Genomic DNA, 16067 nt, shown 5'->3' with positions numbered 1-16067 from the left:
GTTGGGAGATCTAAGTTTTGATCAATTGTTGTAGATGTCTGTTGAGCACTTTCTTTACTTAGTTTTGCTTGTGCAGCAAGCCTTGCATCCCTCCTAGCCTAAATATCATAACCCAAAAAATTGTGTTAATCCTCTAAAGAGTTAATGATGCCCTAAGTTGTGTATGATATGCGAACATAACAAAAATACCATTAGTTCACTAGCAGTAATATATGATGTGTCATGCATCATTTCCCTTCCAACAATAATTTCTCCACTGTGAGCACCCTGCAAAATCAAGTAATTAGATATTGCATTTCATTGTAAGTCACAAACAGTTCATTAGAATTCAATAAGCAAACACTGAGTATTGATAAACATTAGGTTGAAAATAGCATAAATTTTACTTACTATCAAAATTTGAGCAGCATACATACTGCCTACTTGTCTTAGTGGCCTTGATGCAGCATCAGCCTTTTTTCTTCCTTGGATACTTGAGCCAACATTTGCAGTTGTGTCCTACACATTCATTGTAAATTTGTTTTGAGAACAATGAATTCACAATGGGAATAAATAAGCAGTTAACATATTAATAGTAAAAAATATTTACTCTGTTAGGTTTTTTCTGACAAGTCAGCTTGTTGTGACCTTGAACTCCACAAATTCCACATTTGAAGATCCTACCAAATCTTGAAATTTTTGTATTTCTTTTTTTTTTCAATGGTTCCCTTCTCCTTTTCTTTGTAGGTCTTCCAGGCATCCTCTTGCTTATAGGAGGCAGCAGAGGACCTTCCTCACATGGGGGCTAGAACATCCTGCCTCTTAGTGGACTCACTGGAAATTGGTATGCTTGTAGGTATTTCTCCTTGGTGAGCCATACAGATAAATAATTAAGCGGATCTCCTCTTTGAAAAGCAATTTTTGCCAAAGCATGCTAGCAGGGAATACCACTCTTGTCCCATTTCCCACAGGAACAACTCTTATTCTCCAACCTAACAACATAACTTTCCCTCTCTAACAACAACATATCATCCCAGAACACTTCATGCTCTACAGCCCCATTCCAGTCAACCTGCCATTTTGAGCTTTTGGTCCTCTCTTTCTCAAGCTTCCTAACTATGTTTGGTCCAAAATTAACTTTCCATTTCATGGTATAGCTCTTCTTAACAACTATCCTTGACATACCTTCTTATTTCTTGAAGCATTTTTATTACTGGTTTGCTCCTAGCTTCTACCATCACTCCATTGAATGTCTCGGACATATTGTTGTCGATAACATCGCACTTGACAACATCATTGAAGAAAGCCCCACACCAACCATTGGCAGGCCATTTCTCTAATAACTCCTCTACTGCAACAGACCATCCGAGACCATCTTCAATACACAGATCTAATTGCAACAGCTTAAGAAACCAACTCTAGCTTTCAGTGGTTTCTTTCTCCACAATTGCCCAAGCTATAGGAAACATCTGGTTGTTCCTGTCCCTCCCTACTGCCACTAGTAATTGCCCTTTCATTAGACCTTTCGAAAAGCACCCATCGAGACCTATGATCCTCCTGCAACCAAGCAAAAAACTTTCTTTAGCAGCTGTAAGACAGATATACATCTTTTGGAAGGTTGGTAATGCATTTGGGCTCAATCTTTCAGAAATAATTACCACATTGCTTCCAGAGTTTGATGCTTTTAATTCTAATGCATAACTATTCAGTACCTTGAAATCTTCGATAAATTGTTGTTCAACTTTCTTAAGAACCAATATCTTGGCATTTTTACAGACCCTATCAGTGACGAACACACCAGTCTCCTTCCTAACTAGTGCTTTTAAATGCCTTGGCTTAATGACGGGCATGGAACTATCACATCATCAAATTTCTTCACCACTACTTGTGTTGTAACTCTTTTGTTCTTTGTAACACCCAAAAGGCATGAATGTGTAGAGACATAATGCTTCACCACATATATCTTTTTGGTACTACACCATGAGCAGAGAATTAACCAACTGTAATCTTTGGCAGAACACTTGGCCCTTACCCTCGAAGTATCATTCTTTATATACTTAAACTCAAAACCTTTCCTTGTAGAGAAATCAACAAGTGTATTCTTGAATTCTTTTAAATCTAAAAACCTAAGATCCAATCTGAATTCCTCCAATGGGATAGCAGGGTCATGGATTTTTCTGCTTGATTTGTGTCTAACATCATCATCAGCTTCCGATCCACTACTATTATCACTGTAACTGCCAGGGTCTGATGACTCAAAGTAGTCACTTTCATACCCACCAACTTTCCCAAACTCACTTCCTTGTGGTTCCCTGTTCATAGCATAAGACTCTAAATTATCCCTTTCGTATGCAACTTCCTGTACTCTTTTTTTCAATTTGACATATTTGTTCACTTTCTTCATGGTTTCCTCTCTTTCTTCATCTTCATCTGAGTTGTTATTAAATAGTTGATCATCTACAATCCTCTCTTCATCATCTCCAGCTGAATCAGATCCATTCTCATGTTCCATATCATCATTCATGTTCAATTCCATATCACTTTCAGCTTCAGCCATTTCAGATTCAACCATTAAACTTTCTGGTATAGTATTTTTTGTGTTTAACACTTGAAAATTTAACATAAATGTCTGTTGTCCAGTGCCTCATTAAATGGTCAACTAACCCCATAATTCCCTCATCATCACTAATAACCTTCAATGCCCCAGAAGCATCCATAAAGAACAAATTGACTGAATTTGTAATATCATGGCCTAATTCTTTTAAGTCTCCTAACAAATCCCAGTAACAAGTCTTCTCTGGATCAACAGTAACTTCATTAATAAAACCATTGACATATTTAATCTCCCCTTCCTTTAATAAAGTTCCTCCATGGTGGTACTTAATAGTATATTCTTTCTCAGCAGCCATGCTAAACTAAACAACACATAAATGCAAACTAGTTACTAATTTTAAAAGAAACTAACTATACCACTACAACAAACTAATAAGGAACACGACACAAAGAATTAGAACACATTCAATATTATGATGAAAAAAAGTATTACACAATAGAACCATGAGATGCCACAAATCTGAACAATAAAAATAACCAATCTGACACCAAAGTTATAAATATATATCAAGGAGGTGGCCCACACATAGAAACAAGCCATCAATGAAGCCAATATATGTCTTTCTAAATCATCTAAATAAGATCAGTCACTTTCATTGTAGGGCCACAAAAAAGACCTAACCAGCTATTGTTGGCACACTTACAAGTGAACACAAGCAACGGCTAAATTCACTAAAAAAAGAGAAAAGAGTGCAAGATAGGGGCATTACCATATTCTTTATAGCTATCTAGAGGGGTTTGCAAAACCCTGGCTACGTTAACGATGGCTTAGAGTTCAGGAGTGTTTGCAAAACCATGTTGCACCTACGACAGCTTGGAATGAAAGAGGGTTTTGCAAAACCTCGGCTGCACAGACGATGGCTTGGAATGAAGCAAACCATGGCTGCACCGACGACGGCTTGGAATGGAGGGGGGTTTGCAAAACCTTGGCTTCACCGACGACACCTTGGAGTGATTGAGGGTTTGCAAAACCCTGGTTGCACTAACGAGGGCTTGGAGTGGAGGCTGTCGACCGGTTGGAGGTGGGTGGGCTTCACATGAGTTGAGGGGAAGGAGGGTTTCATACGGACGACAAGTGTTCTCCAACGGCGCCGAGGGTGGGAGATGGAGGTGTGGGTTCTTCGGCTGGTTTGATAACAAATTCCCCTTTTTGCAATTCGGATCCAGTTTAGGATCCGGATCCGATTGCCACCTTATCAACTAGTCAGCATCTTTACACCTTATTTTGTAATAAAAAAAGCCACGTCACTACAAAAGAAATAGTGAAGTTAACGCCATCTGCGCCTCGGACTGAAAAGGCCCAAATCGATCAAATAGGAGGATCTAGTTGTACCGAAAAATATTGCAGGGACTAAAAGGGCCGAAAGTACATAATTACAGGGACCTGTACGGAAATTAAACCAATCTTTTTTCATGTTCCAAAATATTTAGTATTTGAAAATTTATGCTGCTTAATTATTATCAAATATCTAAAAATAATTATTTTGTTCTATTTTCTTTATTTTCATAATATATTAGAAACACTGGAGAGCATAATTTTTTTTTTAATAAAGGTGTAGTGGATGAAGAATAAATTTATTAAAAATATAATTATAAAAAAGAGGAACCATAATACAAAATCCATTAGTTATGGATACTTACAAACTATCTTATAAAATGAGAAATAGTAATTGCCAAACAATAATATGTGAGTGGATGTTCCATTTAAGTTAAGCCAGAGCTAAAATGGAGCTTAACCATAACTTGGATTAATTATTGTCATGTTCATAGAATCATTTACGTTGGGATCCAAGAACCCAAGATATCTATTAACAATAGAGATCAAATCCTCGAGTTCATCCTCAAGAGCTACAAAACTTAGAAAAAATATGTCATTAGTTTTTATAACAATTTTTTAACTGACATAAATGATTTAAAATTAAAAATATGCATGATAGTGTCATTTCATCCAAAAAAATTTTAAAAAATGTCCATAAGCAAAGCCTCAAGGTCAAACCTCCAAAAGTCCCATAATTCACCTAAATACTTGTATAATGAGCTGAGTGGGTGATTAAAGTACTTCTATATTCTAGAGTGGATATAAAAAAAAAAAGCCTAAGATACACAATTACCTAATAAAAAAGAACACATAAAGCTGTTGCACCTCCAAATGGCAAGATTGTGAGAATCTTATTATAATAAAAAAAAAGTCAATTGAAAATATTAATTTTTCAAAGCAAAATACTTTCCAAATAATTCTGGCAAAAGACAATACAAGCGACCACCTTTCTTTAAGTGTATATATATATATAGAGAAAGAATGATTTGACTAAGAATATCTATAGGATTTAAACCATAAACTTTTTTTTTATTTTTGAAAAAGTGAATAAACCACTTCAATTAAAAACTCAAAAAAAGAACAAAATGAGCAATGAGCCAAAAAGCCCGACAAAACAAAGTCCACTAGCCATGGAACAACAATGAAAAAAAACACAATGAGAGAAACAATGAGTCTCCTCCAAGCCCCTCAAAAGAAAAAGAAACTAGCCTGTGAAATAATCCAAAGCCTCCTCACTCAATGATGCCCCAAAAGCATCATAAGAGCAAGGTCCAATGAACTCCATGTTGCGTCGAATGGTACTACTGAAATCTTCAAACTTCAATCTCTTACCATCATAGACATTAGAAGTGTTGCCACGAGTCACCATTTTCACCAAAGTATGCTTGATTTGTAACAAAAACCAGAAAAATGCCATGAAATGGCAATGAAGAACAAATTGCTGGCCAACAGAAGGAAATCCTGAGCCATCATTGTAATTAACCTCTGAAAGATCCGTGCCCAACCCAACACTCAATTGGTCTTCCTTAGCCATCATACTACCCTTTTCTTCTTCAAACACCAAATCTGGCCCAACAAAAGAGTCTACTAGCTCATTGCCCTTCTTTCCTTTATTCCTCATAATCGGCCCAAAAAATGGCCCAATTCCCACCCTTCCTTCTTTAGACTCATTATTGCAACTTGGGCCCCAATTGCTAGCCCATTTCACACAACACCAATAGGTCATCAATTATTTCTAGGAAACTCCCATAGGCATCCTCTAGTCAAAAACCCAAGTACAGCCCAGCAACTCCACCACCTGCATGGGAGCCATGCTCTACCACCACTGAAAGTTCCAATGGATTATCATGGGCTTGCTACCTTTCAATTGGAAAATCAAGCATAGTGGGCTCGGAAGTACTCATAATGAATGAATCCTAAATGGGTGGCCCAACTTCTCTAGCTTTTGCCCATTTCCTTTTGCCCATCAAACACAAAAATGGCCCACTGGTTGAAGCCCATAAGGTCCCTTGGGCTCAACACTCTCATGTGTTCCAAGTGAGGTATCACATGTTATTTGGTCCATAAGGCCAACAACATGAGACATTCCATGCTTGCCACATGTCGACTGAATATTGGCTACAATTTCTAGCACCTTTTGCATATCTCCCTGAGATGCAATATCCTTGATCAACGGTTGCTTGATAACGCGACGATTAGCTATAGACCCATCATGCACGAACCCCAAAACATACAATGTTGAAGAAACAGTGGTTTTCCCAATTAGATTATCAGACTGAACTAGCGGTGAATAACCAACGGTCTGAATCTTCTCCGATCCGAGAACCCCATCACCTCAATAACGGTCGCTGGCAACTGAGTCATGAGAGAGCTCCACCCATGACCTTCTCGACAAGAACTCAGTAGTAGAGCTCATCGGCCGAGTCTCTTTTACCATCGTCAAAGAGACCCCGGGAGCTCTGCTCACTGATCGAGTCTTTTTTACCATCACCAGAGAGATCCCAAGAGCTCTGCTCATCAGCCTAGTCATCTCCTCTAAGCTAATCACGACTCCGGGAGCAAAGCTCGTTAGACGGGTAGTTACGGTTGCAGTCTTGACTTATTCACTCCCTGACGTCACATCTCATCTCGTCGTGGGAGTTTGAAATCACCTCTGAGGGGCACTCAAGGCAGGAAGTCTCTGACTTATCTATCATACGAACATCGTCCTCTATCACCATCTTTCCCTTCAGTCCTTGAGGACTCTCATGGGTGTATCGTAGGTTGCTTCCTAGAGCTGAGGGACCCGGTCAGCCGGTAGTTACCCGGATTAAGTGATGCAAGTGCACCTGAGAGCATCTCACTCGGTTTACCAATTCTTCCGCTCCCAGTGAAAGAAAAAGGTTTGTAAACAAAAACTCCGTCCACTGTGAACACAAGTCTTATATTCAAGAAAGCTGGTGGGGATTGCAAGTAGTAACCAGCATCATCGCCAAGCTCATCACCCACAAAAACATCATCTTCCTCGATGAAACCGAGAGGGGCCCAGTCTTCCTCGTCGTCCTCTATTAATTTTTGAAAACAAACCCCTAAACATAGAAGCCACTATTAAAAATGATTCTCCAGTAAACTAACATTATAGATAGAAGGGTCGATTGGGCAAGGGAGAAAAAAATTAGGAGGACAGGGAAGAAGAGCTCCAACATTGCTCATAAAAGCCAATTCTATGAATCACTAGAAGACTTAATTAGGCCAGCTACTCATGGGCGCACACGGTTTATCTAGCGGTTTTGCTAAAAATAGTGCGGATGCACCATGCTTGATTATAAGAGAAATGCAAGTCCACATAGCGAGAGATAGGTCAAGATCCCATTAAAAAAGAAACACATTCTTTTTTAGGTAATTAAATATTGTTTCATATATAACTACTCTAATAGTAGCTGACTTTAATGGCTTGAGCAACACTCCATTAGTATTTGGTCACAATTTTCCACCAATACATATCTTGGAGAGTGTTACACTCCATTAGTATTTGGTCACAATAATCCACCAATACATATCTTGGAGAGTGTTATTAAAATATGTGAAGTTCAAGATTCCCTATCCCTTTAATCTTGAGATTTGTAGTCACCTCTAGTTGAAGTTCAACATACTCGACCTGATGTTAGGTCGGTGCAGGAACCGAGGCTTCGTCATGTCGAATTGTGAAAGATCAAAGACAATAAGGGGACAGGTGGCACATCTAGCATGTACAAGGTTATAGGTTTGAGAAACACGTGAGATTATTGAAGAGAGGGACACATAATGTCTCATGTAATGATCAGGTTAGCTTGGACAACTGTGGGGACAATGTTGGGCCTATTGTGCGGCCTTATGGGTCTGGTATGCTAGACCCAATTAACAATAATGCACTATGTGACCCACTCTTATTATGTGAGGTGGGATGCGATCTGGACTGAGATTTCTCAAACAAAACAACAGGAGGGTGAGGATAAGGAAGGTGGGCTTTGTTTGTCTACTGGGCCGGTTGAGGAACTTAGTGGGGAGTTACAATTGATTAACAAGAAGAGTGATATGGGTCGTGAAATGGGCTGTGGGCAAATGACTGATACTCAAGTGGAGGAAGCAAGGGAGGATCTTCAAGGTGAGTCCGAGATGGTCACTGGGCTGAGGAAGGAGCAGACAGTCAAAATTCCGGGGAGTGATACCGGGAAGGGAGGCGCATCGAGTTCTAATTGGACTGAAGGCTCTGATTTGGAGAAGATAAATTTCTGAGATAAAGTGTCAAGACCGAATTTATCTCCACCGGCGGGGTTCACCTGGGAATACCTAGTAGGAAGGTGGGCACTACGGCCCAGTATTGTCAACCGGTTATTGAGGAGGGCTTTGGGTCCTTATCCCTGATTGACTTGCAGTCTTCATCAGTCATGATCTCAACCTTTGGCAGTAATTATGAATCAGATGATTCGATCTCGGAGTTTGAGAGGAAACTCAAGGTGCTATTGCCAGATTTGCATGGGGGATCTGAGTTTGCTATAAGGGAGCAGTCCCGAAGTACCCGAAAAAGTGAGAGGAAGAAAAAACCATCCTCACGTTTCAGTGAGGAGGCCAACTTCATTGCTGAACCCCTAAGATCATCCAAGAAAAAGGTCATGAATATTTTAACTTAGAATGTTAGGGGTCTAGTGAAGGACTTTTCAAACATGCATTTTGTGGATATTTTTTGTCTCCCAGAATCCAAGCTTGAAGAGATCTCTTTTGTGACTTGGAGGGAAATTGGTGGGAATCGTCTTAACAAGTTCTGTTTTGTTTCGGCACGCGGCTCTGCTCGGGGAATTATAATTGGGTGGAATAATGCAGTAGTGACTGGTACACCTGTGTGGAAGGGCACTTTCACGTTAACGGTTGAGTTCTATTACAAGAACGTGAATTTAACTTAGCGATGCACTACGGTCTATGGGCCTAACGCTCGATCACTAAAGCATGCTTTCTGGGAAGAGCTGCGTGCTAATGTGGGACCTCTAGGGATGCCTTGGATAATATGCGGTAACTTCAATGCTACTTTTAATGTGGAGGATAAAAACAGTGGGCCACCCAATCTAGAGGACATTAGAAAGGCAAATTCTTTCCTCTAAGAACTCAAGTTGCAGGAGCCTTCGGTGGTTAGGCGTAGATTTTCGTGGACTAATTATCAATCGGATCCAATCTGGGTTAAGTTGAACATATTCATTGTCAATGGCGAATGTGCAAATTTTTTCCCCAAGATTTTCCAAAATAGTCTGCCATGATTGGGATCTGATCATGTCCCCATCGGGCTTGAGTTAGGGAACCACTGCACTAAACTGTGATCTTTTAGGTACGAGTTAGCTTGGTCCACGGTGGAGGGTTTTGGGGACCTTGTCAAAAAATGGTGGGAGGATTGTTCTCCTCAGGGTTGTGGCGCTTTCGTTCTAGCAAAAAATTTGATTGCACTCAAAGTTCAACTGCGTCACTGGGCAAAGTTTTCATTTGGCTCCATCAAATTCAAAAAACTTGCTCTGCTGCATGAATTGGAAAAGCTGTATTCAGCTAAGAAGAACAGGCCTCTGTTAGCCGCGGAGTTCAAATAAGAGGAGAATATCAGGACAAAGTTATTTCTTATTCGTAAGCAAGAAGAAGTATATTGGAAGCAGCACTCTAGGATGCAGTGGCTGAAAGAGGACGACGATAATACAAGTTTTTTCTATGCGGTGGCTAATGGTCGTAAGAACAAAAATTGCATACCATGTGTCACTCATAATGGTGACACAGTGACGGAACCTAAGGAGATTGGGAAGGTGTTTGTTGCTCGCTTTCAACAGCAATTTGGTTCCGAGTGTTCGAATCATTTCTTCATTAATTTCCAAAAATTGCTTGCGAATAAAAATTTTGTCGACTTGTTGCAGTTGGAAAGAACATTCTTGTTGGAGGAAGTTAAGTCTGTTGTCTTTGACCTTGCCAAAGATAAGGCACTGGGTCCTGATGGTTTCCCCTTGCAGTTCTTCAGACAATTTTGGGAGTTAATCAAAACGGACTTGATACAACTCTGTGAGGACTTCTATTAGGGGAAAACAAACTTAAAACGTATTAATTGTGCAAATATTGCTCTAATCCCCAAGGTGGAGACTCCGAAGTCGCCTGGGGATTTCTGCCCCATCAATTTAATCAACTCCACGTTAAAAATTTTATCAAAAATTTTAGCGACTCGACTTAGTGCGATTATGAATGCATTGGTTGATTCAGACCAATTAACATTTTTGAAAGGGAGGTGTATCCTTGATAACATTGCCACTACGGAGGTATATTTTAAAAGTGGATTTTGCCAAGGCTTTTGATCTAGTGGATTGAGATTTCCTTCTTGATCAGGGCAAGCAAGAGGTTTTGGGGAAAGATGGGTTGGTTGGATTAAATGTATTCTGATCTCATCAAAAGCATCTATCCATGTTAACGGAACTCTAAATAGGTACATTTGGTATAAAAGAGGGCTGAGGCAAGGTGATCCTCTGTCACTACTACATTTTGCTCTGGTGACCGATGTCCTAAGCTCAATGTTTTCCCATGCGCGCTCTAAACTCTAAAATTTTAATCGGGGTTCCTTTAGGGGATTTTGGAAGTAAATGCAATCTACATTACACGGATGATCTGTTGATTCTGACGTCTTGGGGACTTGAGGATCTTAGGATTATCAAACTGATTATGTACTTATTTGAAGGTATAACAAGGCTTGAAACAAATTACTCTAAAACTTGCCTTTACTCAAGCAGAGTTGGTGAGCACCCAGATTGGGCGGCGGCGGATACTCTGCATTGCAATAGAGGTTTGCTACCTGTCACCTACCTGGGAATCCCAATTTCAGGGACAAGACCACGTAGGCAAGATTGGGAAAGGATTATTCACAAGGTGGGGCGTAGATTCGCGTCCTGGAAATTGCAACATATGTCTTTAGGAGGTCGACTTACTCGTGTAAACTCTGTGTTGTCGTCTATCCCAACTTTTTGGATGTCCATTTTTCGTTTATCGGGTTGGGTCATCAAAGACATCGGCCGCATTAGAAGGGATTTCCTTTGGTCTAAAGCTGATATTGATCACCCAAGTTGTAGCTTGGTTAGTTGGAAATATCTTTGTAGACCTCGAGACCAAGGGGATTGGGGTATTCTGGATCTACCTAAATTCAATCAGCCACTTTTGGGGAAATAGTGGTAGAAATACATGACGGATCTTGATTTGGACGGTGCTAAGGTTATTCAATTCAACTATGGCTCATCTCGGTCTAAGTTGTGGCATAATCAGGCTAATAGGATTTCCTTCTTTTGAAAAGGGGTCATGACCTGCTTGCAGGCTCTTAGGAGCTGCTTTACACACAAAGTTGTTACGGGAAAGGAAACACTTTTTTGGAAAGATGGTTGGCTAGATAGCTGTGCTCCAATGAATTTGTGGCCTGAGGAGTTCAGAGCCAGCCACTGCCCTAATGGTACGGTTCAAGAGCTTATCCACCTTTTGGACGAGTTTCCTTTTACCTGTAATGAATTGATCAGCCAGGTTCATGTGTGTATACAGACATTAGAAAGTCTGTTGGTGGATAAAAAATGATGGAGATGTAACAGGAATGGGATTTTCTCGGTGAAGTCCTTTTATAATTTCTTAATTGACGGGGGGCTCCGATGCCTAATTCAACGTTTCTTTTGGAGTGATGGGTGTCCTAAAAAATCAACCTTTTCAATTGCCTTGCATGGAAAAACAAAATCCTGATTTTGGAAAATCTGGCTAGAAGGAGATGTAACAAGTTGCCTACAAATACCTGTGTCTTGTGTCACGACGGTCCTGAGTCGACTGACCACTTGTTCATTCACTGTGTTGTTGCAAAACAATTATGGGATTACTTTGCTAGAATTCTGCAGCTACCCTCGACACCGTATTCACTTGAGGATCTTTGGGGCCAGTGGCAAACATGTATGCATCATGATAGAAGGGCTTTTGGAGACTTAGTTGCAAAAACAATAATTTGGAATATCTGGCTTGCTAAAAATGATTGTATTTTCAATACCAATGTTTTGCTTGCTTATTGTCTCATAGTGAAAATTGATCTTATGCTTGTATCTTAGTGCTCTTCTTTCGCAGAGGGTCCTAGAGCAAAGATGGAAGATGACATCAGCATTGTTAGAAGAAGTCTAGAGTTTATTTTGGTCCTCGTGTTCAGGACTTTGGCGAAACTTGGACCTCTGAGGAGACGCATGTTCTAGGCTCTGACTAGGTTCTGAGGTGTTTGTGCTTTAAGGGCTGTTGCCCGTTTTGTTGTTCCACTTTTGTCGTACTTTACCACATCTACTGGTTGGTGTCTCTTGTACATTCTTATTTTAATTTGAAGTGGTTTATCCACTTTTTTTTTAAAAAAAAAAGTAAATTTACAGTAAACAATTTTATTAATTAGTTAACTAGTATTTCAACAAGTTATACAAACTAGGCCAAGAAGCCAATAAACCCATTTTTCCGGTTTGTATCTCTGCAGGTGATCAATCTGTTTTGTTTTGTTTTCTTCTACCAAATATATAAGTTTATGCACTTCATTAGGATCTAAGGTTAATTTATATTAAATAATTTTATTAAGTAATTAAGAATAGTAGTTCAATAAGGGATACAAGTTATGTGAAGTATTCAATCAAATCTCTTTACAAGTTAATTAGTATCTCTTGTACGATCAATCTGATTTTTTTTTTATTTTATTTTACAAAAATCTGTAAGTTAATGCATCTCATTGGGAGTTCAAAATTCAATTTACAATAAATAATTTTACTGATTCCTTAAAAAAATGATATTTCAATATAAAAGATACAAGTTAGGCTAAGAAGCCAATTATAAAATCATTTTCAAGTCTCTCCCATGTGATCAATCTTGGGGGTTGGTGTGAATTTCAGGCTCATATTAATTTCTTTATATATATTTTTTGTCACAATTCTTTTCATATTGACTTCATTGCATTCTAATTATCACTATCAAGATGTCCTCATGTGCGTTGCGCTATCATTGTCTTATCATTTTTCTATAACACTAATTCAAACTTTTTCTGTGTCTTTTAAAGTTTCAAATGCTTCCATTGATTTCTACTACTCCAGTTCTGAATCTTATCATCCTCTTCCACCCTAAACAAGTTGTTGTGAATGGCTAGCAAGGAACAATATGATCAATCTCAATCAGATGTTGCTCATGATCATGAATCACAAACAACTCCAAAACAAGGAGGTTGGATCACATTTCCCTTCATCATAGGTACATCTATCTATATATATATATATATATATATATATATATATAGTTAATTTTCTCTATATATATTCAATTAATTTGGAGGCTTAAATGAAACTATATATATTCTTCTGATATTAATTATATTTGTATTATAATTTGATTGCAAGGGAATGTATTTGGGATGTCATTGATATTCAGTGGAACCATGGGGAACTTCATAGTATTTCTGATAAAACACTACAACTTCAAGAGCATAGACGCAGCTCAGCTCTTCAACATCATCAATGGCTCCTCCAGCTTCTCTCCCTTGCTCGGCGCCATCATCTCCGACTCCTTCTTCGGCTGCCTCCCCGTCATCACCTTCTCTACAGTAGCCTCTCTCTTTGTACGTTTTTATTTATTTATTTTTTATAAAGGTGGACTTTTACGTTTTATGGTCAAAAAAATAAGTTCGGTATTTCAATATATATATCATAATAATTACCACTAGACTTTAAGTTAATTGGTGCTCGAGTCCTCCCACAAGTTATAGCTGAGGCCATACACACTACTTCCTCCCTAACGGCTAGGCAAAAAAATTAAATATCACAGACTATATATCTAACTAATGTTTAGACGTAAAGTCTCATTCCTAAAAAACCTTTTTTGTTTTTTATAATAGCATAGTATAGATCATAAATTCAAATCCCTAATCTTGGTTTTTTTTTTAATAAAATGAATAAATTATCAATTTATTAAAAAATAATAATGAGAACAAACACAACTACTCAATCTCTTTCCCGATAGATCTACAAATATATCTATATATACGTTTATTGTGTATATATATATTACAAAATCATTATACAATAAGGTTGTTGGTACGTCGGTATCTGATTAAAAAGTAGATGACCAAATCCTATATGTGGTGGTCAATATTTTTAAAAAAATATGTATAAAAAATACACATATTATGAAAGGGCATATAGTTCCTACTATGATTTTAGTAAATCTTAAAAATTTTTGGGATTCATATTTTTTTTTTTTTAATATTTATATATAAGGATAGAATTAAATTTGGATGATTGTGTTTTATTAAATTACTGTACTGAAAATAATTGAACTACTATTTATAATATAATAATTTTATTCATATCTCAAAACTGTAGGATTGAAATTCAACCGTCCACACCGTCGTAGATTTTGAATCTTTAGACTACACAGCCTCATATATATATATATATATATATATATATATATCATCCCCAAATGCTCTAATTATATTTATTTGTTTGTTTGTGTGAACATATAGAGTATGATCTTACTCACACTCACAGCCGGAATCAAAGCATTTAGACCAACAAACTCGCACTGCGGCGAGCGATGCCAACTAGCACTTTTATACACGCCTTAGCCTTACTCGTTGTAGGGGACTGGTGGCTCACGGTTCAACACAATGACCATGGGAGCTGACCAGTTGAGCAATGTGGATGACCAAAACATCTTCTTCAATTGGTACTTTATAGTTTTCTACATGGCAGGAGTCATTGGAAACACCCTTATTACCTACATTGAAGATAGCATTAGTCGGGAGCTTGGATATGGGATTTGTTCGATGAGTGAATGCTCCGGCTGCATTACGTTTATGCTTCTTGGAGTGAAGTATTATCGTCGGCCGGGGACGAAGAGAACCCATTTCACGGCAATTGTACGTGTCATTATGGGCTGGGATTAGGGAAGAGAAAAGCTTGCATTGCTGACGGAGGCAGAGACGGTGACTTACTACCACCGGCCATCGGAAAAAGCTGATCAACCACCTTCTCAAACTTTCAGGCGAGATTATTGTTATCTTGGTTTCTTCTTAAAATACCATTGAGATTTCTTGATTTGTGGACAGATGACATTTTTAAGTATAATTTAAAAAATTAAGTAAAATAAAGGGGTTTGGCAAAGGTTGATAAATTAACATGAGCTTTTAATTCTAGATGTATATAGGTTTTGCACCATTGTTCAACATGTTACCATTGAGAACTAGTTTTTATTAATAAAAGAATGGTAAGTGCCATGACTTATTGTTGGGGGTTTGAGCTGAAATGCAACAGTGAAAAAGCTAGCGAATTCTTGTAGCAATACATATCGTAGCACTGTATTCATCGTTTATTCGTTCACATGCGATCGGTGATCGCGGGCGACACTTGCCCGTGAAGTTCACTGGCAAAACTATGCGGTTGGTATGCAGGCGCACGGTTGCCCGTAAGGTTTTCTGCCTATTGATACTGTAGCACCGTTACTGTAGCAAAAACACTGTTCACTTACGGGGTTCATGCGCCCGCATACACCCCGTGAAGCTCACTGGCGATCTTGTGCGGCCCGTATGCAGCCCGCATAAGCTGCAAAAAACCTTCAATGTTTTCTTTGAGGCTTCAATGTTCCTCCCAAAGGTTCTACAAGGCTTCAAAGCTTCAAAACAACTCATAAAAGGCTATCAAACCCCTCATTCATGTTAGAATGAGATGATCAAACAAACAAAGATTCAAGACAACGATTTTTAGCGTGGAAACCCTACAAATCGAGGGAAAAACCACGGGACTCCTTAGAGCCTCTTAAACATGTATCCACAAGGTCAATAAAGGATTACAATGGATCTTCTCTAGCTAACTAGAGGTTTACAAGCACAAGGACAAAGGCATTCATGAGAGAAGAGTTCTCATTGACAAACATCATCATCATCATCAAGATGGCTAACAAACAACAAGTAGGGAGAAATAGAAGGATCAAACCTAATCAATAGGTAGTGCTTCTTGCAAGGAGTCTTCTCCCGAAGTTTGAGTGAGATCCGGCGAGTTTGGTCGTCCGATCTCCTTGCCCTAGCCTTCTCTCCTTCTTCTCCCTCTTTTCCTTCCCTCTCTCACATCTTTTGGATAATCACACAAAAATC

The 16067-nt window shown here is 38.7% G+C and overlaps 1 protein-coding gene across 1 annotated transcript; it reads left to right on the top strand.

Annotated features, from left to right (window-relative positions):
- The first annotated feature begins 13007 nt into the window (after positions 1-13007).
- Positions 13008-14543, top strand: LOC120265310 (protein NRT1/ PTR FAMILY 2.3-like). Its single transcript, XM_039273181.1, has 3 exons — positions 13008-13171; positions 13318-13535; positions 14442-14543. The coding sequence occupies exons 1-3, from the start codon at positions 13063-13065 to the stop codon at positions 14541-14543; spliced, it is 429 nt and encodes a 142-aa protein (XP_039129115.1). The 5' UTR covers positions 13008-13062.
- Positions 14544-16067: the final 1524 nt, after the last annotated feature.

The sequence above is a fragment of the Dioscorea cayenensis genome, chromosome 7, assembly GCF_009730915.1.
Source record: "Dioscorea cayenensis subsp. rotundata cultivar TDr96_F1 chromosome 7, TDr96_F1_v2_PseudoChromosome.rev07_lg8_w22 25.fasta, whole genome shotgun sequence".
Lineage (NCBI taxonomy): Eukaryota > Viridiplantae > Streptophyta > Magnoliopsida > Dioscoreales > Dioscoreaceae > Dioscorea > Dioscorea cayenensis.
This window is presented reverse-complemented; position numbering and strand designations above follow the sequence as displayed.